This window comes from Mytilus trossulus, chromosome 10 (genome assembly GCF_036588685.1).
Source record: "Mytilus trossulus isolate FHL-02 chromosome 10, PNRI_Mtr1.1.1.hap1, whole genome shotgun sequence".
NCBI classification, from domain to species: domain Eukaryota; kingdom Metazoa; phylum Mollusca; class Bivalvia; order Mytilida; family Mytilidae; genus Mytilus; species Mytilus trossulus.
Window position 1 is genome coordinate 29,662,988 of NC_086382.1, and position 24,236 is coordinate 29,687,223.

At 31.7% G+C, this 24,236-nt stretch overlaps 1 protein-coding gene across 1 annotated transcript; it reads right to left on the minus strand.

Moving 5' to 3' along the window:
* Positions 1 to 756: 756 nt before the first annotated feature.
* Positions 757 to 21,346, minus strand: LOC134687799 (uncharacterized). The gene is made up of 4 exons (XM_063548255.1): positions 21,214 to 21,346; positions 19,098 to 19,244; positions 17,908 to 18,009; positions 757 to 903 (listed from the first exon to the last, which is right to left on the minus strand). Exons 1-4 carry the CDS (start codon positions 21,250 to 21,252, stop codon positions 757 to 759), a joined length of 435 nt encoding a protein of 144 aa, XP_063404325.1. The 5' UTR covers positions 21,253 to 21,346.
* Between the last annotated feature and the right edge of the window lie 2,890 nt (positions 21,347 to 24,236).

The window sequence follows — 24,236 nt, forward strand, 5'->3', positions numbered from 1 at the left end:
AACTAGAAAAGCGTTTACTATTTCATAGCTTCCAGTTACATGTATGTTCTCCAAAATATCTTTGGGCCTTTTTTTAGTATCCACATCCGATCACGCCACCTTAGAATAGACAGTTTCACAATAACAATAAATCTTGGATTTGATTGCTGATAAAATTGATGTTTATAATTTAGAAAGGTTTCATTGAGCACTTGAAAGACTCATTAATATACCGATGTTTGAAAGAACACTTGTGTAGTTTAAGTAGAAAATAAAGAGAAGGGAGAACCAATTCTTCATATTTGGTTGAAATTCCAAAGTCAAATAGAAAAGACCTATGATTAGGATTTTCTTTTTAAGGAAGTGTATGTGGGGTATATGCAGAGTTTTAAGAGAAATGTCAACACCTAACCCATTTATCAAGCAATTTAAATGTAATGTTAAGATACAGTCAAATTTACTTATTTCCTTGTTATTATATGATAGTATCGTAAGCTCAAGTGGCTAAAAATATAAAAATTAAATTCTACATGTTCTAGAGGAATTACCATTCGAAGTTGTTGATATACGTTACTCGTGAATACTTTAAACATTCGTTTAAAAAAAGCAATATATTTAAACGTAAACAATTGGTTTATGTAAACAATGGTAAAGGCAGCAAACAAGTGATTAACATTTAGTTTTGAGAACTCTTAGGTGATTAACTATAGCTTAATGTGTAGGCTAAAGATGCAGGTCAATATATAGAACACTAATTTTAGATGAATTCATTATATTTTAATTCAATTTAAATGTTGTTGTTCCATTTTTGTTGCATAGATGCGCAAATGTTTTACTGGCGGCCATTACGGCATCCTGTGACATGGTAATAAATGTTCTTGATGTATCATATATATATGCATCTATGATAGTGATGATCGATTTCTGAAATAAAAATAAAGTATTCAGGGTTACCATCACGTCAGATGATTCGATGAATCAGTGTTATATTGTCTATTGATATATATTTACAATCCTACGTATGTATATAACAACTATTTAACAAAAAAAGATGTTCGACTACCAAAACTATATATTTTTCGGGTGTTCGCGGGATGCCCGTGATAAGATCTTATTACCTTCAAGGCTCGTCTTTATTCAAATAATTATAAAGTAAACATTTATTAGTTAGTTTTTATTATATTTTGTCGCTTTACGTGAACATAAACCTTTTTCTTTAAACTGACACATTTTACACTTTTTTGTGAAAGAAAATCTGAAATCAATAATTTATAATCAGCAGAATCCTTGTGTAAATGGCACATTGAAAAGATAAAGTTGTTTCGCTTTTTCAAGGGGGATAATGATTTGACAACTAGATTAACTACTGTCGGGGACTAGGCAATGTCAGTGTCTGAATGTCCAACGATAGATTTGATTTCTACGTCTGTAAAATGACTTCTTTGTAAAAGGACTTTCTTATTTCAATATAAAAACTGGGGATCACACCCCTTGTATTTTCCCTAAAAAACATCAAAACTAACACAATCACTGTTATGTTATCAATTACTAGCGAATTATAAAATGTAATCATGATGTTATTGGTCGATTTCTTCTTGAAGGGTAAAAAAAAAAGCTCACATTGTTCACAACGTCCTAGATTTGTATGTAGAAACTATTGCAGAATTTTCTGTTTTTATCAGTACCAGTGAAAGGTTTCAATGTAGCTAGCTAAAAAACCAGGTTCAATCCACCATTTTCTTCATAAAAAAGGGCTGAACCATGTCAGGAATAGGACAGTTGTCAATACATTTAATGTGTTTGAGCTATAGATTTTGCCACTATATTGGAGACTTATCTCTGGGAATTTCCTCGGAGGTTAGTTTTTTGTGATTTAACTTTTTGCATGATATTGACTATACGGTATGGACTTTGCTCATTGTTGAAGGCCGTATGGTGATCTATAAGTTTTAATTTCTGTGTCATGTTGGTCTCTGGTGGAGAGTTGTCTCATTGGCAATCATACCGCATCTTTTTTTATATTTTATTCTAATTTGAACACTAGTAGCACGATTTCAGTCTGAAACGGTCATTTTGGTCTGATCACATCTTGATTGACTGGATTTACCGCTAGAGGAAATCGTCGAGACTTTTTAGACCGTTTAAGACTCCGTTACGATCGATAGTCACATCAGGTAAATCAGTCCGTTAAGGCATGTCAAGATTATCAAGACTGAATCTCCTAGCGAGCTGTTAAGATCCGTTACGACAGTGTCAGACCGAAACAGACCATGGATACAAAATTACGTTAAGATGTTGTCAGACCGTGTTTAGTCGTGTTCAGATTTGATTAATTTGGACAGAAAACGGGTAAAACTTTCCCAGTGTTTATTAGGGGTTGCTCCCCTTTTAAGAATAAAATTAAAATTAAAAAGAAGACGGTTTATGTTAACTGAAAGTCTGTCATGTTTTAATTAAATAAAGAAAATAATCAATTCTAATTCATACCTCTTCCTATTTAATTATTTAACATTTTCTATATTAAAAAAAAACATAAGTGGTTCAAAGTCATACTGCTGCGCAAACCGTGGTGAATTGAGTTTAAAATCAACAGATTGCCGAAATTATATTTAATAATTATTCATTGAATATACACATCAAAAACTTTATATTTAATGGTTTACAAGTGATTGTAAATAAATATTTATGCAATTACAGACTGGTGCCGTGGGGGAAAATGTGTCAACTTGACGTTACAGATAATTTGTATACCCTTAAAAATTACGGATGTCGGGATTAACACTTGAAAACGTAATCTAAATATGTTTATCTAAATATGTTTAATTTATTAAATTGTTGATGTTACTTTTCTTTAATATTGTAAATAATATGCATTATCATTTAACTTTTCATGTTTTCTATATAAATTTCATTTAAGTTATTGTAAACTTAAGACAGGGAAAAACTATAACAGTACTATGTATGTCTTTTGTCGTTTTCTGTTTATTGTCATAGCATTGCCCGTTCATTTTTGTCAGACTTGTGCGTTTGATTTCCATATTTTTTTTATTGTGTCTATAATCCAAAAACCATTTATAACTTTCTTACATACCAGATTTAGAGGCGTTCGTTAAAGAATAAAGGTTAAATATTATTGCAAAAGTCTGTGAATTATTGAAAATATGACGTTCCGAAAACACAAGTCGCTATATTAAATGCTTGTAAATCTCCATTACATGTGGTGCGCTTTTATTCAAATACCTTTCTGTTACATAAAAAAAGTGTATAAACAGTTTTTGAAATCCAGCTGAAAAAAAAGGGAAAACGAATAGTGTCGATCTAACTTATTTTTCAAATATATCGCAATACACAAATAAATCTCTAACCATCAACGCTTGCAATTTGTTTTTACTGACAGGTGTCTGCTGGCATTCGATTGGATATCAGTTTTATGTAGGCGTAACAATTCATCACATTTATCCAATCAGCTGTCTTGTGTGCGATCTCATAAGGTCCACATAGTTTAGTTTTTTATACATGTAATGGTAGCGATAAAAAATATTCGTGCTGAATATACATATACTATGAAACAAACAATATCCTGTCCAAAAATGACTTACGTGACACCATATTATACCAAATAACTATTTAAAAACTGAGACAGCATACATACGATCATGTATAAACTATTATCATTCATAACAATTACTATTTAAAAGTGAAATATTTTACTATTAGTATCATGGTCCTAGCAATTTAAAAAAAGATATCATAAAAGGACGTTGTTGCAATGGTGTGACAGGGACTTTACGGTGCGTCTAAAAACAACCTTGGCCGCCGTGGTGCACTAAGGTCTCGAAACTGCACTAATACCATGATGGAACACTATAGCGAACTTTCTATACTTATGAAATGTCCATGTGTGGAAAATAGATCTTACTATACACTGTACGGACATTTAGACTTATTCACTAGCTGTGATATACAGCAAAAGATTTAGCAAGGATAGCAAGGATACAAAAATTACGATTTTAATAATGCTAGAAATTAAAAGGAAAGTGTACGGAATTCGCAAAAAAAAACGTATATTAGAATCACGAAATAATTGAAATCGAATTTAGATTAGATTTGTGATCGTTGGAATTTATTAAGACTGTTTAAAATATCGATCTCTTTATAATTATCTTGTTTAGATCGAAATTAATGAGGTTCATAATATCATATATATATATAAGTATATATTAGTATTGAATTGGTCTATACTCATGCAAATAACGCTTTCAATAAAAATACTTATAAACTGATTTTAAAGTAATCAAACGGAACACATACTACAGGAGATGTGGGATATATTTCAATTTGACAGCAACCAAACGACAAAAAACATAGATGAATCAAGAGCGCATGTTTAGTCTTCAACAAGAAACAGGTGTCTATGCAAAAGGTCACGGTCTGAATGATCAATCGTCATAAGTTTGTATAAAATTTGTAAATACAATAAATAAAAACAATTATATGAATTAGTCTTAACAACTTAATATCCATTATTTACACAAGTTCGAATGATCTAAATAATCTACATTGTTTTTATCGTTAGAGACACGTTTGTAAAGCTCATTTTCTGTTGTCTTAATTTTTTTTACGGTCTTCTCTTTTTTCATTTATAACCCACAAAAGTTGCCCAACCTTTCATTCTGACAGCGTGAAAGACCAGAACCTAGGTAACACACTAATATAAGTTTTCACAAACCGGTAATTTCCTCGCCCAGGGATATGAATTTGACATTTAAAGTCCCTCAACAGCTTTACAATACCCGGCCGTGTCACTTCCGCGTATATTGTAGATGGAACGGATAATATACACAATGAATTTCATACACCAGAAATACTAATACAGGGGAATTTTACCCTATGGAGGACTCCGAAGAGGTGGTGCATTGCATGAGCGCTAATTTTGAACAAAAATCAAAATTTTTATTTGGGGTACGTCTAAACACCGGTAATCACATCCTTAGTGCACTCAGGACATACAATGTGCACTCAGGATCCTTCATATTCATCCTAATTGCACACGGGACGGGATGGGTGAATATATTCATTACACGCTGCTTATTTAAGAGTATAATAGATTTGTTTTTATATAAGATGACCGATAGTGCTGTCTCAATTCAGAGATTGAACATTAAAAAACATGATTAAGTATGTTTATAGTACAGAATAGTATAGAACGTGAAAGCGATTCGTTTGATATAGAATTTGCAGAAATTATCCAGTATAAAATGTCTGTCTATCTATAGCTACATCCAACGCTTTACATGTCATGATATAATGATATTCGTCAACTCTCAATCATTTTTTACAGCCTTTTTTTATCATAATATAACTTCTATAATAACTTTATGGAATTATACTGAATATAAAAGGGAATTTAACGTATGAATTTTTCAAATTGTTGAAGGCCGTACGTGACTATAGATGTTAATTTCTGTTTCAGTAAAGTTAATCTCTTTTCGTGCTTTTAGAGAGTTGTCTCTTTGGCAATCGTACCACATCTCGATGTTGTTTTTTTTATATATATTTAAAGTTAGACTTCACCCCCCCCCCTCCCCCCCCCCCCATTTTTCATGAAACTCCTCATAGATTTATAATAGATAGCTTACATATAACATATGTTTCGATAGCTAATATAGATCTTATTTTAGTTTAAAAACTTTACGAATGCTCAGATTAAACGTGTTGCCGCATGATTCGAAGTGATCAGACTATCGCTAGGCCATTTCAACTCAAAATATATAAAAATATCGTTGCATCGGTAAAACTGACAAAACTATTAGAATTTAAGGCTGCCCTGCTTTTATAATAACTGTTATCTTGTTATCATTTCAATGAATATCAAGTAAGATTTGTCGATGAACGGTTGTTGAGTTAATGCACGGTATTGTGATTTTTTTCACAATTGAATTTATAGAACCTTTTGTTAAGATTCATTGTCCTATGTATCAAATTAAGATAGCTTTCTATTATCAGTTCTTTGGCGTTGCAACACCACTGCATGGTCATCCAATGAAAAAAGGAAAGTCATAATATTTATTTTATTAATAATATAATCTTTTATTCGTAAGCAATACAACTTACAGAAAATAATTATTAAAAATATTCAATTACATCAGTGAAATATATTTATATTAGTCAAATAATCATATAAGTAAGTATACCCATTTATATAACAGTGCAGCACAGTATAATCAAATATAACACATTTTCAAATGAATTTAATTTTGTGCCTTCACAGTCAAAAATAAAAATTTCCCCTTTAATTGTTAAGTTGCTTTACATAATGAACAGATACTGGTGAGCACCCAGCCACTTTAAAAGGGGGTCACAACCGAGCATCAAAAAAGGGACGAACTATATGCCCCTATTCAAATGCATTGATCGTCTAAAAAGTCTAAGATTCGACGGTTTTCTTCAACAATATGGTTTGATAAATTTCTTTCGAAAACTCATTATACTTTTCACATACTAAAATAAAATGATATTCATCTCCAAATACTTGTTTATCACACATATTACAAAATTTTTGATATCTCTCAATATTATAAAATCGACAAGTTTCTATATTCAAACGGTGAGCAGATGTATGCGGTATTTTCAAATAAATGATTCTATAAATATAATTTTAATACAGCATGATCTAAATAAAAGTGTTGGGGTCAAATACATCTATGCAACAAACATTTAGGCGAGTCTTCAAAAAATTAGTTCATTTCACCAAGGATTTGTATAGTCTAACTATACAAATCCTTGATTTCACTATTAAAGCTACCGTTTAATCTATCTTTGAATTCAATTAATAACAAATTCACATTTTTTTACACCCTGATGTAACCGTACTTTTAAAGCGTAGTCATCCGTATCAATAAATTGTTTAATATCAAAATTGAAGTGCATGAGTATTATTAACGTCTGGGATGAGTGTGAGAAATCTCTGTTGATGGGCATAAACAAAATTTAGCTGAATTTGTATTATTCAAATTAATGAAAAGGCAAGCTAGTGTGTGTTTAAAATGATATTGTTGGAATGGATTTATAACATGAAAAATGTGTGTAACCGATTTAACGTTGACTTGGACTGCGAATTTGAAAATAATATATTTGTGAAATCACATTCTACAAGATGACATATTTTGTAAGTACTTTAACCTTTGATTCTAATAATTCTAATACTAGTATCTTTGACATGCATTGTATAGCTGACTGCGGTATGGGCTTTGCTCAATGTTGACGGCTGTACGGTGACATATAGTTGTAAATGTCTGTGTCATTTTGGTCTCTTGTGGACAGTTGTCTCATTCGCAATCATACCACATCTTCTCTTTTATATTTATATAGCTATTACTTAAAACTGTCATATGTACATGTTCCAGGCTCGTGCCGCTGAAAGAGGTCTCCTATGTTAATAGGTCGGAAAAACTATCAGAAATATATATGATAAAAAAAATCAGTAAAGTTCCCAATACTCTTTTTGTGAACTTTCTTGCTATTCCCGAGTGTGTTTTAATCGAAGAATTTTCTCTCTAATGACACTATGGTTATGTTAACCAGGATTGCAATTTAATATTTACGGAAGACTTGCGTTTCGTCTTAAAAAAAAAAGGCTCATTAGACTAGTGCGCTCGAATCAAAAAATTAAAAAAAGGCAAAATAAAGTACGAAGTTGAAGAGAATTGAGGACCAACATACCTAAAAGTTTTCCCAATTTCATCCTCCGTAAGGTTATCTATTCCTGAGATAAAAAGCCTTAGTGTTTCAAAAATACAAAATTGTGTTACCTATAAATTTATAATTATGAACATATCAATGATAACTCTTCCATCCTTCAATTGCAAACCACATAAAACCTAAACAATTCAAGTGCACTTATAAATTAAATGATGAAATGATGTAAAGCAAGACTTTAGTTAGCGTGCTTGCTTTGGTTTTTTTTTATTGTACAATCATTATGATAACACCAAATTTAATTCAAATATAATAATTATATAAATACAGGTTAAACTATGCCGATACATATTGTTTAAAGATGTCAATCTTATTAACAAAATTTGTATAAACAATTATACAAACAAAGCAAGCAAGTAAACCAAAGTTTTGCTTTACATGCATTAGGAAACTAGCTGTAAAGCCTTAATTTAGCCGACTTGCTAAAACAATAGATAAAGTAAGAGACGGATTTGATAAAATTTAACATATGGAGGAAAGTTTGGGTTTAAAACACTCTAAATAAATTCAATAGAAATTTCATTTATTTCAAATGTATTCCATTTAATTTCTTATAAATCGTATAGGGATCTTTATCCTTGTTTTTTTTTATCCATTTCCATATCCTTGTATTTTTTTTATCCATTTCCATGACACTTCACCACTAATTACGTACATCTTGATATAGATTGAATCGTTGGTTTTCCCGTTTAAAAGGTTATACACTGGGGCCCTTTATAACTTGCTGTTCGGTGTCAGCCAAGACTCCATGTTGAAGACCGTATTTTGACTTATTTTTATTATATACTATTATAAATTGTGACTCGGATGGAGAGTTGTCTCATTGTCACATACGACATCTTATCTATCTATGGCTCAAACCGAAACGAAACGGGACAAAAAGGGATAAAAACACACTTTTTTGATATATTTATAATGGGCTTAATATGAGTCAGAAAAGAGTAGAATAGTGAGTCGCGTTGGGGTATAAGCGTGACGCTGAATTGCCGATTGTTTTTGTAAGCGTAACACGTGAAAGTTAAATGATTGTGTCGTGAAAACGAAAAATAAAGTATAGCAGGACACGGAAAATTTCAAAAAATCAGAACTGCATAGTATAAGCGGGATACGGGAATCTGACAAAGCAGTAAGCGGGATCAGGTATCAGACCCCCCCTCCCCCCAATGATACCCCAGAATAAGATATTTGTTTATCTTCATCATATTGTTACAGTCATGCCTTCAATAACAAATGTATCCCATGCATGCATTTTCATATTTTTGGTCCCTTTTTCAAGTTTGTGGTCTTCAAATTTATAGACAAAAGTCCTTATGGATATTTGGGGTTCTCTGACATGCTGAATCTAACCGTGTATCCAGTTTAGGGATCTTTTGCCAAGTTACCGAAATAGCCCACATAGATGTACAAAGGGTCTAAGATCATCAAACATGCATTGTAGCATGCATGTCGTGTACAATTACCCAAATGTGCATTGTTTGACCTCTGTGGTACTGAGTATCCACTCGCGGATTTAGAAATTTTCATAAGTAGGGCCCAATAACTGCCTAAGAGGGGGCCCGCTCCAGTGATTCTATAAAAGTAACCAAATGTTTTCCCAAAAAGGGGGCAACCCCCTGCCCCCTAAATCCCCCCGTCGAAATTTACGAACATATATGCTTTTCAAGTGTGAAAACCATCAACAAAATTTATACATAATCGGGAATGTCTTTAACAGAATAGTCTCACACCGTAACTATATCGGACCCAACTATATATAATACTTTAGCTATTTGACCAACAATGTATAAAAAAAACAGAACGAATTTAATGTCATCTTTCCCTATTGTTTAATGTTATAAGTCTGTTTCAACTGGCAAGAATACCCATAAAGCGGACAAGCAGTTTGTTCTTTAAATTGCTGTCATTGAATATCAAGAAAGAAAATAAATCCCGAAATTGATTTGAAACTTTGATACTCTATAGTTTTCCTGGAAAATATTCACATCCCTCAGGGATTATTAGTGTACGTCCAGTTGCGTACATATAACATGTATGTCGGAACAATTGTGATGATGACGAATTTCTTCCTTTATTCGAGAACAATCTAATTGGTATATAAATGTCCATAAATGAGCCAAAGAAAGTTTTATATCGACCTGTATTTAAATCTCTTCTTCTTCTTTTGGTATACAATAGTCTTTCGACATTTGATGATTACATACTGTTGGCATACGTGGACTAGTCTACTACATGTAACAAAACTTTTACCCCAATTCACACAAAATGTATGTTTCTTTCTTATGTACAATGTATACATGTATATATTTGAATTTGCGCTATAGTTCCGTAACTTTTTATCCTGGCGTATATACGAATGGTCGACAAGTGCGTACATTTTTTTTAAATCAAAATTTCTGGTATAGTCTGATCTGTCCTTCACCATTGACAAAAAATATGTATATATATTTTTATTTCATCAAATCTGTTGTTTATTTTTAGGTATTATCTATATTTTTATAAATAATTTTCTTTACATCAGAAATGTTATTCATAAACAAGCGTATGAGTTTAGTAATGACTAGTATATATAATATCACTTTCGGACACACAAGATAGAGATGCATATATACGAATGTAGGAAAAAAAGTGACAGGAAAAAAAGTCACGGAAAAAAAGTCACGAAAAAAAAAGTCACAGGAAAAAAGATCACAGGAAAAAAAGTCACAGGAAAAAAAGTCACAATATATATTTTTTGCATGAAATAGTCATAGGGTCTGCACATACATGTATTAACAGGAGAAACATTCCCAATTTGTATTTTTTTTCTAATGGAAATGGTCATAAGGCCGCACATATATATGGATATATTAGCGAAACATTCCCAATAGATATTTGTTTGGAAATAGACATTTGTTAATTCATTTTATACGACTAGCTTTGGAAATTTAGATATAAATTGCAAATCATTTAAATGGAACATGTTCATGCTGGTGTACTAGATTGATACATGTTTTCAAGGATTTGTTGTAATTATTTTTGTTTTATATCTCTTAGAGATGTGAGTTTTACAGCAACAATTTCCCCTAATTTTAATAAAAGTTAGAAGTTCAGTATATAACTTGACCACATGTTTTTTGGATTTTTATAAAGATAAGTATTCTGTAATTTAGTGTTAAACAAACAACTCATTGCAATTAATAATAGCTTAGCATTTTATACATATATATCTAGGGACTGTTGATATTGATGTGTGGCTTCTTGTGGCACCTCCCCCCTTTGTAGACCTTTTATTTCTTGTCTTCGTAGGAAGCCATATCAATGAAATACAACTTGTGCTCAATATTAAATAAAAGGACACAATCAGTTTTCCCTGTTAGTTAAAAAAGTCAATTTTGAAAAAAAGAAAATGATTTATTCAGATACACTTTTATTAGTATATATATCACGTATATAATTCCTTTATAGTTTTAAAAAAATAATCCGATACAAATATATTATGACTTTTTCAACGGTGCGTAGAAATACCGCAAAGGACTTCTTAGTGCACTAAGAAGAAAGTTTTTGCACTAAGGACACTAAAGCAATGCGTTAGGACCACAAAGAACATGGATATAAGAATATACAAGTATATTACTCATAATTTCAAAGTTTGGTATTAATAGCTTTTGTAATTTTGAAGTGAAATGACCTTTCAATCATCTTTAATCAGCGCGTGCCATTCGACACGTGACCAACGGCTTATTGCAAATTCCCAATCATCATGTCCAATCAACCTTATCGAATAAACCATTGTCTTTTGATCGTTACTAATTGATTAGTTAATGGTAGTTGTTGAACAAACCTAACGGTGTCTCTGGCGTGGTATAATATCAAATGATGAAAGAAATATTAAAAATTGAATTTTGTGTTTACTTTGCCTTTGTTTTAAAGGAAATTGTTTGTGTAAATAAACCTTTTTTGTTTTTTTAAAGAAGCGAATTTTGAGATACAAATTGAGAAAAAAAGTGCTTTTTAGATTTCATTTCTTATTTACAACACAAGAGTTTACATCTATTATTATACCTTGAAAGATATCTGAGAATAAAAAATGTGGCGTCCGTGGGGTTCTTCAAAACCCGATTACAGAAGTGTTATATAAAGACTTCAAGAGGTAAATACTATTTTATGAAACAACATACCGGTTTTTTTTTATTTTTTCAAAAAGAGAATAATCATAACTGTGTACTATGAAAAATAATTTTATTACTGATGTCAATGCCTTTTTTTTAAATTCATCTTTATTTCATCATTTGAAGATGAAGACCATTTTCTTTTATAATGTAATAGACATTTGAGAAACCCATATATTCACAATATTGTTGAAGTTCATTTTCAAGTTAACTTTTGGATCAATATATAAAATTCGTTGTATAGTACAGCAAGATTATGAATTCATTGTTACTCTCCTCTATATGCGTATTTTGTATGATGTAATGTTATAGCTGGTGGCGAACAATATCTTTTCGGGAACATACACACCTTTATATATTTATAAACTCAATTCGCCATACCCTGCCTTAAGCGGAGTTATGCTAGATCCACGGGAAGGGTACTATCAAATCGACTCTTCAGGGTACAATTATACAAGTACTAAATGAAGGACGGGTTTGCTTGTACCTTTGCAAGTAAGCATGGTATGACGGGGTTAACACCCGACGGTCAGGTACTGACGGCTTTCCCATTGCACGGATCTTAACGCTCATACAGGAGTATTACAAGAATTGAGTATAAGGGACCCTTCTTGGAAAGATTTTGTTGTTTCAAGACAATTATCGTGACATCAAATGACACTATTGATTTTAATTTGAAATCCGAAAACCTGTGCAACAAATACCCCATCATCACAGATTATTACACAAAGAGACTGAAAAACAGACTCTTTCACCACGTCAATAGACCGTTAAAAAACTCATCAAATCCAGATCGATTGTGGACAAACAACAATTGTGAAAGCATGAACCACAGATTTAAAATTGCAACAGACTGGATACCGCAGATTCTGCCAGAATTACTGACCAAAATATTCGACATAACAAAACTTCATTTTATTGACATAAGGCGAGAATATATGGTCAAGGAAACTACGAACTATCCGAATTGTTTCAAACATTCTACAATTCTCCTTATATATGGGGCACAAAAACCTCCCGAAGAAAAAGATAAACTGTACAAAAAGGTACTAGCGCACAAGACCTTAACAGACAAAATGATTTTCTCATCAAATGGGAAAATCGTCATTTTGAGTTAGAGAAATGTGAACCGTCTAGCTCGTAAGCCAGGTCAACGGCATAGACCACAAAGTGCAGCTGCAAGAACAATGCCGCGGTTTGCCAAATGATTTTACTTCACTGTTACATAGTGTATCTATATATGTAAATATGTAAATCAATATAAATTTATTTAAAAACTATGTTATAAACTGTTATATTTTTTAAATGTCATAGACTGTTATGTTTTAAAAATGTCATAAACTGTTATATTTCAAAAAATGTAATAAACTATTATATTTTGAATTATTTGTTTTCTTATGTGCTTGTAAACAAATATATACATGTTTTAACAATTTTAAAATTTCCGTATAAAAATTTTCTAGAGATCAACAAAAAATAAAAAAAACCAGCAAACAAAATTTAAAATAAAAAATCAAATAAATACGCTATTTAGAAGTGAAAAATAAAACAGACAGAAATACAAAATAAACGCGACAGTAACAAACACAAAACACCAAATACCGTATACATGTTTAATCAGTTTATAAGTGGATTATAAACGAGTCAAGGTTGAGCGAACATGAATTTCTATCGATTACACAGGTGACAATCAGCTGATTGAGGCACGTGTCGATAAAACATTGAATAACTTTCTAATTACAAAAGACATGATTAAGAAATTTGAAATTATTAAGTTTTTCAAAATATATTTCTATATACCATGTCCTTTGTGGCCGTTGTATCCTACCATCAGGTCCTTAGTGCACATTTTTGTTCTTAGTGCACTAAGGAGGTCCTTTGCGGTATTTCTACGGACCCCTTTTTCAATGCATTCGAAAACTACAGTTTAATTATTTATTGCATACCTGTACATAGTGACTTTTTCACATGCATTCCAACATATTTCTGACAAATAAGTTTACTTAAACAAATTGTGACTTTTTTTCCTGCGACTTTTTTTCTTGTGACTTTTTTTCCTGTGACTTTATTTCCTAGGGATATTGTGACTTTTTTTCCTGTGACTTTTTTTCCGTTTATACACCTAATAGTTCAAAATGGAAAGTTATAAGATACAGGCCGTTTACACTGACCAATACCCTAAGACGTGAAACGATGCATGAATTTGCAAGCTCGACAGGAAATCGCCTGAATACCTGGACGTGTCACACCCCCTGCAATACCTTTGGGAGTAATACCTTTAGCCATGCAGGTGATCAGTGGAACGAAGATCCTTATTTATTTGAATAAAGTTTATTACATAAAAGAATTATGAACTAATTAGATTTCCGAAAACAATTCAAGTTTCACGGAACAATTATTTATGATTTGAAATTTTTACTATTTAACTTATTCCAATATTATCATTATTGTTAAAAATAACAGATCATGGTTACTAAAAAAAAAAGATAAGAAAATTTTCCGTATCAACATAGTTTGTATAGTTAGGTGTCAGACCACCAATTACTCCCTCAAATTTAGAACATGTAAAAGTAGGCCTACTCGGGACAAAAAATAGTGCATTTGATGTCATTGTTTACTTAAACTACCCAACAAATTTGCAGAAATGAAACTTTTGGTGAAAAAGAAATATATTAGGACCATTTTGAGCCCAAATTTACTTGTCTATGAGTTGAAATCAAAAATTGAGGATTAATGCGCTCCATAGTATACTAATTTAAGATTTCAAGAAAACCAGGGGTTATTTTTAGTGGTACATCCATTCGGAAGGTCTCTTCTTTCTTATATGGCTTGAAAGGTATGCCGAAAATAGGCACGAAGAAAGGTGATACCTGTACGATTCAGGACATACCTTGTTTGTAAGAGGTTAAACTTAAGATAAAAAATTAAGAAAGCTATGAAAATTGCAAAATTTGGTTGAACAGATAGGGACTTTTAATTGGTGGTCTGACACCTAGTTAACTAGTCGGATAAAACAACCGTACGATTGACAAGATATCGACACGCAATTACGACTACATCGGGTTACTGTAGTTTTGTTCCTTAGACATATCTTGGGTGCAAAGCGGAGAAGGTAACAAAATGGCCGACCGGAGAGAATTGATACTCTAAATTCAAAATCGATGGTGATCTCTTATCTAGCAGAATTAAACTTTAATATTCATGCATTTGACCATTTTTATACAGAATGAACATAATATCAATTTTTGAATTTTTTGCGAAGTTTCCCTTTAATGAAAATTCCCAATCATCACAATAAAAAGGGTGAAACAGCTTGTATACTTTGAGCTTTCGAACTAAATGGTAACCCCAACCCCCAACATAGAGTGGTTCAAATTTTGAGTTGGAGCCGTTAGACTGCTCTATAATTTGATATAATTTGTCTCGGTTGATCCAGGCCCCGGAACCCCCTTTTTTTGGCCGATCAATGCATTTGAATAGAGCATATACTTGGACCCCCCTTTTACTCTGGGTTGGGACCCCCTTTTTTAAAATGGCTGGATCCGCGCCTGATTGCAGTACACTGCACTGTGAGTTTTTGTTAGATAATCACGCGCGATTTTATCATTTAAAGGAAATGCTTCACGAAATAACTAAGACCAGTTTATGTGTACTCGTAACACAAAGAAGAAAAGATTGGGCTGCCTCTCTTCAATTGTGTCTAGTTACCAAAGTAAAATCATTTATAATTCTCTGACAATGCACTTGGTGATATATTGTATATGTCATTCCAACACTTACACTTGTTCTTTTATTTGTGTGGTTATTTAATGACCATTTTAATTCAAAGCTTGGTCAGTTGGATTTGCATCCTTCATTTTCCAGTACTCCAGAATTTCTACATACATATCACAGTAAGTAATTAAAGTTGTGTGTTAAACGTCAATGCGAAAGCAAAAAATCCATATTTTTTTTAGAGGGCACATATGTTTCCTTCGTCTGACAGCAGGTATACACCACAGTTATCGTAAATTATAAAAACATATATAAAAAAAATCGAAAAGAAACCATTATTTTTTTTAACACAAAACAGAGAAAAGAACTGATAAGTGCGGGGAATCCATGCGCCTTTCCTCCCTGATGTTTCGATATTTAACAAAATGATTATTCTTTTATCCATGTTAACACGTGAAAACTACACCAGTGAGTTCCATATATGTCATAAACTTACAGCTGGTCCTGAATATGCATGAAGTATTTGCCACTGGACTTTAAACAACCAACAATCAATCACACTACAACTTATAGTATATATAGTTGTGAAATACAAAATGTATATTATAATTATACAATTAGCCAAATAAATAGAATACAATGATACACACTACTTTATATACTAAGTAACTGACATAATTTAAAGGAATAATCTCTAAACTATAAAAGTAGAGAAGCGAACAGTTTCTTTTGAATAGTAAACAAACTTCCGAACAGTACATGTTTTTTAATGATTTTCCCTACGGCGCTCAAATATTTTGCATGGTCTTTTAGTGTTTAGATTTATGACATTGTAAGAACCTTTAACGTATAATAGATTCAAATTCGTTATTTTGTTCAATATAAGAAAAACAAAGACATGTATATTAAAAACTGACGGTCAGACATCACTATTTAAATACGTGTATACACAAATTCATTAGTTCTTTATTAACGTTTAGCCCTACGGCACCTTTTTATTAAGAATGATGATGAGAGTAATTGTAAAATATAATAGGCATGTTCTTTCTTACGTTATGGATCATTGATTTTGTTACCTGTTGACCCGGTTGATTACTAGCACGTGCCATTGAACTCGACCATTTTAACTAACACAGATTTTTTTTTTAAATTAACGCCATACATATATAGTACTTATATTATATGAATTAGAAAATAAATTTTATAAGGATACAACATTGTTTGAATGAACATTTTTATACGGTGATACTTTAACACGGTCCCGACAGAGACTGAATGCAGTATCATGATCAGCTTTCGGGATCCGGGAAGTCTTTTTTTTTGAATTTCCGGATGTTGAGAATATTTTTTTCCAAGTTTAATAGAGTAACTCGCACGAAAAAAACATAAAAAAGCAACAGCTTCCACGGTTAACTATGACATATATCAACAGATAACGAATTAAAGCAACTGTAATACATAAAACAAAAATATGCATGTGTTAATTTGCCTCCGTTGCATTTCTATGGATTGTCTCATTGGCAATCATACCACATTTCCTTAACTTTTTAAGGTAACGTTTAGGATTTTCCGTTACTTTTTAATCTTCAAATACGAAACACATTTTCACCGGTGTTCACATTTTAAGGTTAAATTGATGGCATACATTTTGGTGTGTATACAATAAACATACGTCCTTGCATTTAATTATCAATATATTTATTCATATAAACTAACATTTATTGAAAAATAAACAATTATATAGACGAATAATTTAGTAGTTCCTCAACAAAACAAGAAAAGAAATAAAGAATCAACAGAAGATTTAATCCTTATTTATCTTTTAATTAACCAAAATATACTTCAAATTATAATTATATTAAAATACATGTATATTAATCTAAATGCATTATCGAGTAGAAGGGGCGCAACTCGTGGTATCAAACCGATATACTGAACGGATCTAAACAGGGTCTGAAAATTTTGAACGTAATTTTGTATCCATGGTCTGTTTTGGTCTGACACTGTCTTAACGGGTCTAAACAGTCCGCTAGACGATTCAGTCTTTTCCGTCTGGACATGCCTTAACGAACTGATTTACCTGATTCGGCTATCGATCGTAACGCAGTCTTAACGGTCTAAAATGTCTCGACGATTTCCTCTAGCGGTAAATCCAGTCAATCAAGATGTGATCAGACCAAAATGACCGTTTCAGACTGAAATCGTGCTACTAGTGGAAATAGCTTAAACAGTTAGGAAATATTTTCCTTCAAAATGGTAAATTGCTTCTGACACCTCAAAATGGTTTTTGTTTTTTCGAATGACATACCTCAAGTTCATGAAGACCATGTGGTGTGTGTACTTCTGTAGATTCCTGCCCATTCATTGTGTAGATGAAACATTTCTGGTGTTGAGATGCAAGCATCAAGTGCTAAACATAAAATATAGATTTTAATTTGAAGACTCGTGTATTATGTCCCAAATATTGTATTGAATTCAAATTAAGGTTCATTATACACGTGTTATACTTTTTCAATTGGTGTATTGAGCTACAGAACCATTATAATGAACGTATATATAAATACAATAAAATTGATGCATATTTTAAAGAAACAAAATCATAAAGTGAATATATGTTGTAACATATGATGCAAGTGAAATGTTATAACATACAATGGAAACCAGTGCCTATTCGTCTGAACCAGATGCACGTTTCGACAATGCATTGGTGGTTCTCGAGGCAAACATATTACAAAACTATAAATAAGCATGGATTCAATTCTATGATTGTATATATATCTTTAGCCGTGAAGGTTAAGTGTGTTTAAATCTAACAAAACAATAGGATTCTGTAGAATCTTTAAATTAGAAGTATGCGAAGTATTATCAGATATTTATAAGCAAAGCTATTTTTAAAGAATGTTCGCTTCTCTGTTTCAAAATAACAAGCTTTTAAAAGGCAGTTAATAATTAACAGTATATAAATAAAGAAGGTAATAAAGGCAGATACAAATATTTAGAGTCCGTGTGCTTGTTTTCGAGATATAAGCCATTAAAATATTGGCCGGACATTTTTCTCACTAGACCTTTATATATTTAATATTGGCACCTTTTTTTTCTAGAAAAAAACAATACAAAATAAACAAGGATTTAATAAGATTTTCAAAGATGACATTTAAAACTATATATATGTACTAAAAGTAAAGGATAATTGGGCGAAAACGTTCATGGCACTATTAGAGATAAACCAGATGATTCCGATATCTGGCAAAAATTCAAATACAAGAGGAGCGAACATTAGTAATTAAAAAGGCTTGGATTTGGGAATTTTCCATTAACATTACCTTTAGTTTCTATACTGTGCTAACGCGTTATTGTTCCCCTGTGGTATTTTTTTATCCCGAACAATGCATCAGTATCTTACATCACGAAAACGTCACTTCTATATAACATCATATCTGAATCCATTTTTATGGAATAGAATTAATAAATAACTGTGTTTTCCTTGGGGGTACCTACCGTATTTGGATCATATCTAAATACAAACGAATCAGATACCCAATGTTCCACTGTTGGGCGAGTACGATGCGCATGCGTTGGGTGAGTACCAGTATGGTGGTGTGCGTGATGTTTTGTGGTTGGGTTCATGGTTGTTGCAGCAAAATACTGAAATACATGTTAAATGTATCAAACTAGTTTTAAAATTTTCTTCTGCTATTAAATCCTAGTTTTGAATTTAAGCAGCGAATCAAATCAGCTATATCTATCTCTCCCTGAAATATTGTTTAATTGTTACAATTCGTGCATTTTGATTGATAATTGTTGTAATGATTTATCTGTGGTTTTCAGTGAAAGTGATTTTTTACTGTTATCAAGAGTTGTGTTTTCGTAGTTTATCAATAGATCATTGTGTGAACTACGTTCTATTTTCCTCTTCTTTATTGGTGATGTTCAATTGCTCAAATAATGTCTTCTCTTTTTGAGAAAACGTACCAACACTTCATACCTGTTAAGTTTCCAGATAGTGTCTACATAAAATTAGTTTGTATTGGTTTTTGGAAATGAAAAAGAACACGTACTAGAAGATTTTAAGGTTCATTTTCAACCTTTCTTATTTTACGGTCCATATATATTATGATATATGTATTCCTTATAACTGTTTCGTATCTTACACTATTGTCAAATACTAGTACTTCTAATACATATCTGCTAGAATATTTGTTTTGAAGGGTTGAATTTAACACTTTATAAGATTGGTATGCTCGATATGCTTTTCTAGATTTACGCTCCACAAATAAAAAATGAAACCTGAAATGTGGAAAATACTTGACAAGCTATATAACACGCCATTTTTTTCTTAAAATTCAGTGGTGAATACTTGATTGAATGTTTGTGTTTTAACCGTTTTAAAGCGTCACTTTCGTGGTGGCCTGTTTTTTTTTTTGGAGGAGGACGCCGGAGTGACCGGAGAAAACAACCAACCTTCGATAGGAAAACTGACAATTGGAAGTTACGTCGAGTGCACCCGCACGGGCGGGTTTCGAACTCAAAACCTCAGTGTTGACTGGCTAGTCTTAAACAGTAGTAGAACTTAGACCATTTATCCACCGAGCCCCAAGATGGAAATTAAATTACAGTTGTCTGTACCATGGGGTGTGGAAAACCTTATTTTTATGGGGAACACTCTGTCCATGTGTAATACTTTATATATTCCAGCAGATGACATTACACAAATTTTCTTCTGTTTAATGAAGGGTTTGTATAATATGATTATACAAATTATTGGAAGAATTGGGATATATATACACCATCATAATTTGCTATTTATATAAACCACATTTAGGTACAATTATTATTTACCACATTACATTGAATATTATGAATGTAGAATGTAGAATGTAGAATGAAACATGTCTACAGTATGATTGGTTTTAATCAATCCACTATCAATAAATATGTTAAGATTTAGGAACCAAAAGTTGTAATTATTATTTAAAAATTCACGTTTAAATTATTTTTTATCAACATGCCCACATTTGAATTATTAATTCTTTAGATTCAAAAGCTATATTTGCATTTGTCATGTTTGTAAAAATGTTTATTTACCCAAATTTTCAATTATTTTATATGTACAACTTATATTTTTGTTGTAAGAAGTGTAACTTGAAACAACAGTATATTATATGAAAAGAAATGAAGATTAAATTATATCAGGAATATTGATCATGATTTGTAAAACTCAGAATTGTCAAGTAAATTAAGACACAATTCAAAATGTTCAGAATATGTCAAGCCATACTGAGAAAAAATAAGAATGTCAAGAATATGTCGAGAAATTTCAAGACAGTATTCAAATGTCAAGAATATGTCAAGAAATTTTAAGACCATATTCAGAATGTCGAGAATATGTCAAGTAAATTTCATACAAATTTAATATAAATGCGAATTTGTCAAGAAAAATTAAGACACCAGTCATACTTTTGGAGAATGTCGAGTAAAAGTTCATGGCAATTAAGACAAAAACTGGTCTTTTCAGACTTTTAGACTTTTGTAGTGTTATATATATATTAATAAAGGTACTCACACCACATCTTCCTATATCTATATAAGTACAAAGTATGTACAAAACACTTACCTGACCAACCATGCAGCATAAGATTATTGTGAAAATCATGTTGATTGTATTTGTAAGACAATGAATGTTTCTTTAGAGAAAAGTTGAAACTGGTGATAGTATTTATACTAATAAACCAAAATAGTCTAATAGAAAGATAATAAGTTTAACTGGTTTGACCTAGTAGATAAACTCTTAAATAGTAACAAGTTCTGATTCCGTTGACATCAAACTGCGTCAGTTCTCAGTGAACTATAAATACAAAGTTAAAGTACTTGAGGTGGAAATGTGCCAAACATATAAACTAAGTGCACCGATCCTTCGTAATATGTGACTTTTCAGCAATTTTAATTCATGAAACATTATATTCTAGGCATGAAATATGATGTCAGAAGTTGATTAGAAACTGCTGTTCTTCTCTAAACCATTGGATTTTTACTAGAAATTGTGGGCTAAACCTACAGTTATTTGTGTAATGTTTTGTTGTTTATTCCTTTTTTGTCATTGTATATTTTAAGTATTTTGATTGGAACTCTCGATATGGTCTTACTTAATCATGTTAATCGGCGTTCACGTTCCTTTATATTTTCATATATCGTTATCACCTCAGCATTTACCAACATCATGACGTTAGCTAAAATAATTTTCTTTAGTACCCTCCTTCAAAAACATGAAAAATGTATTCCAAAAAACACAAATACATGTATTTGGTCTTTGTGAAACATATTGGATTATTCAATCAATCAATTATTTTCTTTATACAAACAGACACACACATAAATTGCAAATCGGTCTCATAATTTTAAGATTTTTAGTTTTAAACCAAGAATAAATCCGGTTATGTAATGCTATTGTACAATCCAAGATTGCGGGATACAGTGTGTCTACCATCAACATATGGATATTTTATTAGATAACAATATCTAGGCAGACTGTTTGTATTCATTTATATTTAGCTGGAAGCTAATGTGCTTCAAAAAAGTGATTTAAAACACCTCACATTTTTACTCAAAAATTAGTTCAATATATGACCTAGGCCATAGTCACAAACGGAAAAAATAAATACACAATGTACAAAATCAAAACGAAAAATCCAAGCAACAAAAATGTTTCTACTCAACTTTGTCTTAATCAAAACAACATCAGATGTTTCTCTTATCTGTGACACAACTATTGATATTAATTGTATTTACTAATTAGCAGCTTTTATTATATATTTTGCATACTCCTGACAACGTCCTGCTTGACATATTTTATCAACTGAACTTTCGGTGCAGACTTTATGTTGTCCTAAACATCATTAGTTAAGACTTTTTTTGTTGTTAATCCCCCTTTCCCCGTTGGGTGCCTGTGTCATTTGTGAATGCCCAACATCTCTTTTTTCACAATATGCACGTGTAATGTTAATCTCTCAATTAATTTTCTTCACGTTAATATGAACATTTGTTTATATCACGACTCGTTTTATATTTTCGTCAGGTCATACCTGAATCCAGAAGTTTATCTACTCGTGTCGAGGTTAATAATACTTTTCTTGTACCGGTTTATGGCAGAATATGTTACATCTCTCCTGTAAAACAATGACCTTGCCTCGGCCAGATATGTTTCTATTTCGTTAGATCGAAAAGGGTCAATGTGAATATTAAAATTAAAGTTTTATATAGTGTGTGCGTTGTCTGATTCGTGGTGCTAAACATTACTTGAAGCGACAATTGCCATATCACAACGACTAATGAGTATCTTATGTAGGAAACCTGGGTACCTTGAAACATATTAGATTTCACATGGGTCTTGTCTGAGGAGCTCTTCCAGATTTTATTATATAACATTCTAATTGATCTACATGTACCTAATCAAAGTCCAGTTACTTCCATGCATGACTGTTGACTTGTCTGATCTGTATTTGTAGGTACGGTTTCAGTATCTTGTGTCAGGCTTACGTGTAGCAGATTGAAAAAAAGTTGCACAATTTCAGACAATAAACGTAAAGACGGTGTTTTCAATCAACTTTTTTGTTGTTGTTGTAGAAAACATGTTAAATAATGAGTAATTAATACGCGTATAATTAATGATTAAAAAAGGAAAAAAGAAAATTCATGAAAAATTTATAAAACGTTAGTAACCTATGTTCCTGGTCTAATAGAGGTTTCCCGATTTGCTACGTATCAAAAAATTGAGAAAGGAAATGGGGAATGTGTCAAAACGACAACAACCCGACCAAAGAGCAGACGACAGTCGAAGGCCACCTACGGGTCATGTACGGTTGGTAGTGTACTCAAAGGTAAGTGCTGATTAGAGGAAATATAACTTAATGCTTAAGATCACTTTAACCTTAGTTTCTATATAATTTCAAAATCTATAAAAGAACAATTTTGCATGAGTAATAAATCATGTCAGTATGAAAGTAATGATTACTGAGCTGATGATACCCTTTTGGTCTGAGAGGTATCTACCAAGTGTTTTAGAATGAAACTGAAAACAACACGTGATCAATTTCATGCGTCCAAAAAGTAAAATCACAAAAGTACTGAACTCCGACGAAAATTCAAATCGGAGAGTCCCTATTCAAATAGCAAAATCACAGAGTCAAAAATAAAGGCAACAGTAGTATACCGATGTTCAAAACTCATAAATCGATAGAAAAAACAAATTCGGGTCACAAACCAAAACCGAGGGAAACGCATTAGATATAAGTGGGAATGACGACACAACATTAAAATGTAAGACACACAGAAATGAACTAAGCATTAGACAAAATCCGATGAGAATAACAAATATAACATCAAAACTAAATACATGAATTTGGGATAGAAAAGAATCGTGACACGTCTTATAATAATGTGAATTCACACTCAAATATAAGAGGAAACAAACGACACAAAAGAAACACAACGTTAAAATTTAACACACACAGAAACGAACTATAATATAACAATGACCATATTCCTGATTTGGTACAGAATATTTTTTTAAAAGAAGTAATGTTGGTTTGAACCTGGTTTTTTGGCATGCCAAAGCTCCCTCTTTTCTGATTTATGAATTTT

Bases quoted from the DNA above. Each gene is read 5' to 3' on its own strand.
- LOC134687799 (XM_063548255.1), bottom strand. From the start codon at position 21,252: ATGATTTTCACAATAATCTTATGCTGCATGGTTGGTCAG. The intron at 18,010-19,097 runs GTAGGTACCCCC...TTTTATGTTTAG, and splicing joins TTAGATATGATCCAAATACG to CACTTGATGCTTGCATCTCA. The intron at 904-17,907 runs GTATGTCATTCG...TTTTTATTTCAG, and splicing joins ATGGTCTTCATGAACTTGAG to AAATCGATCATCACTATCAT.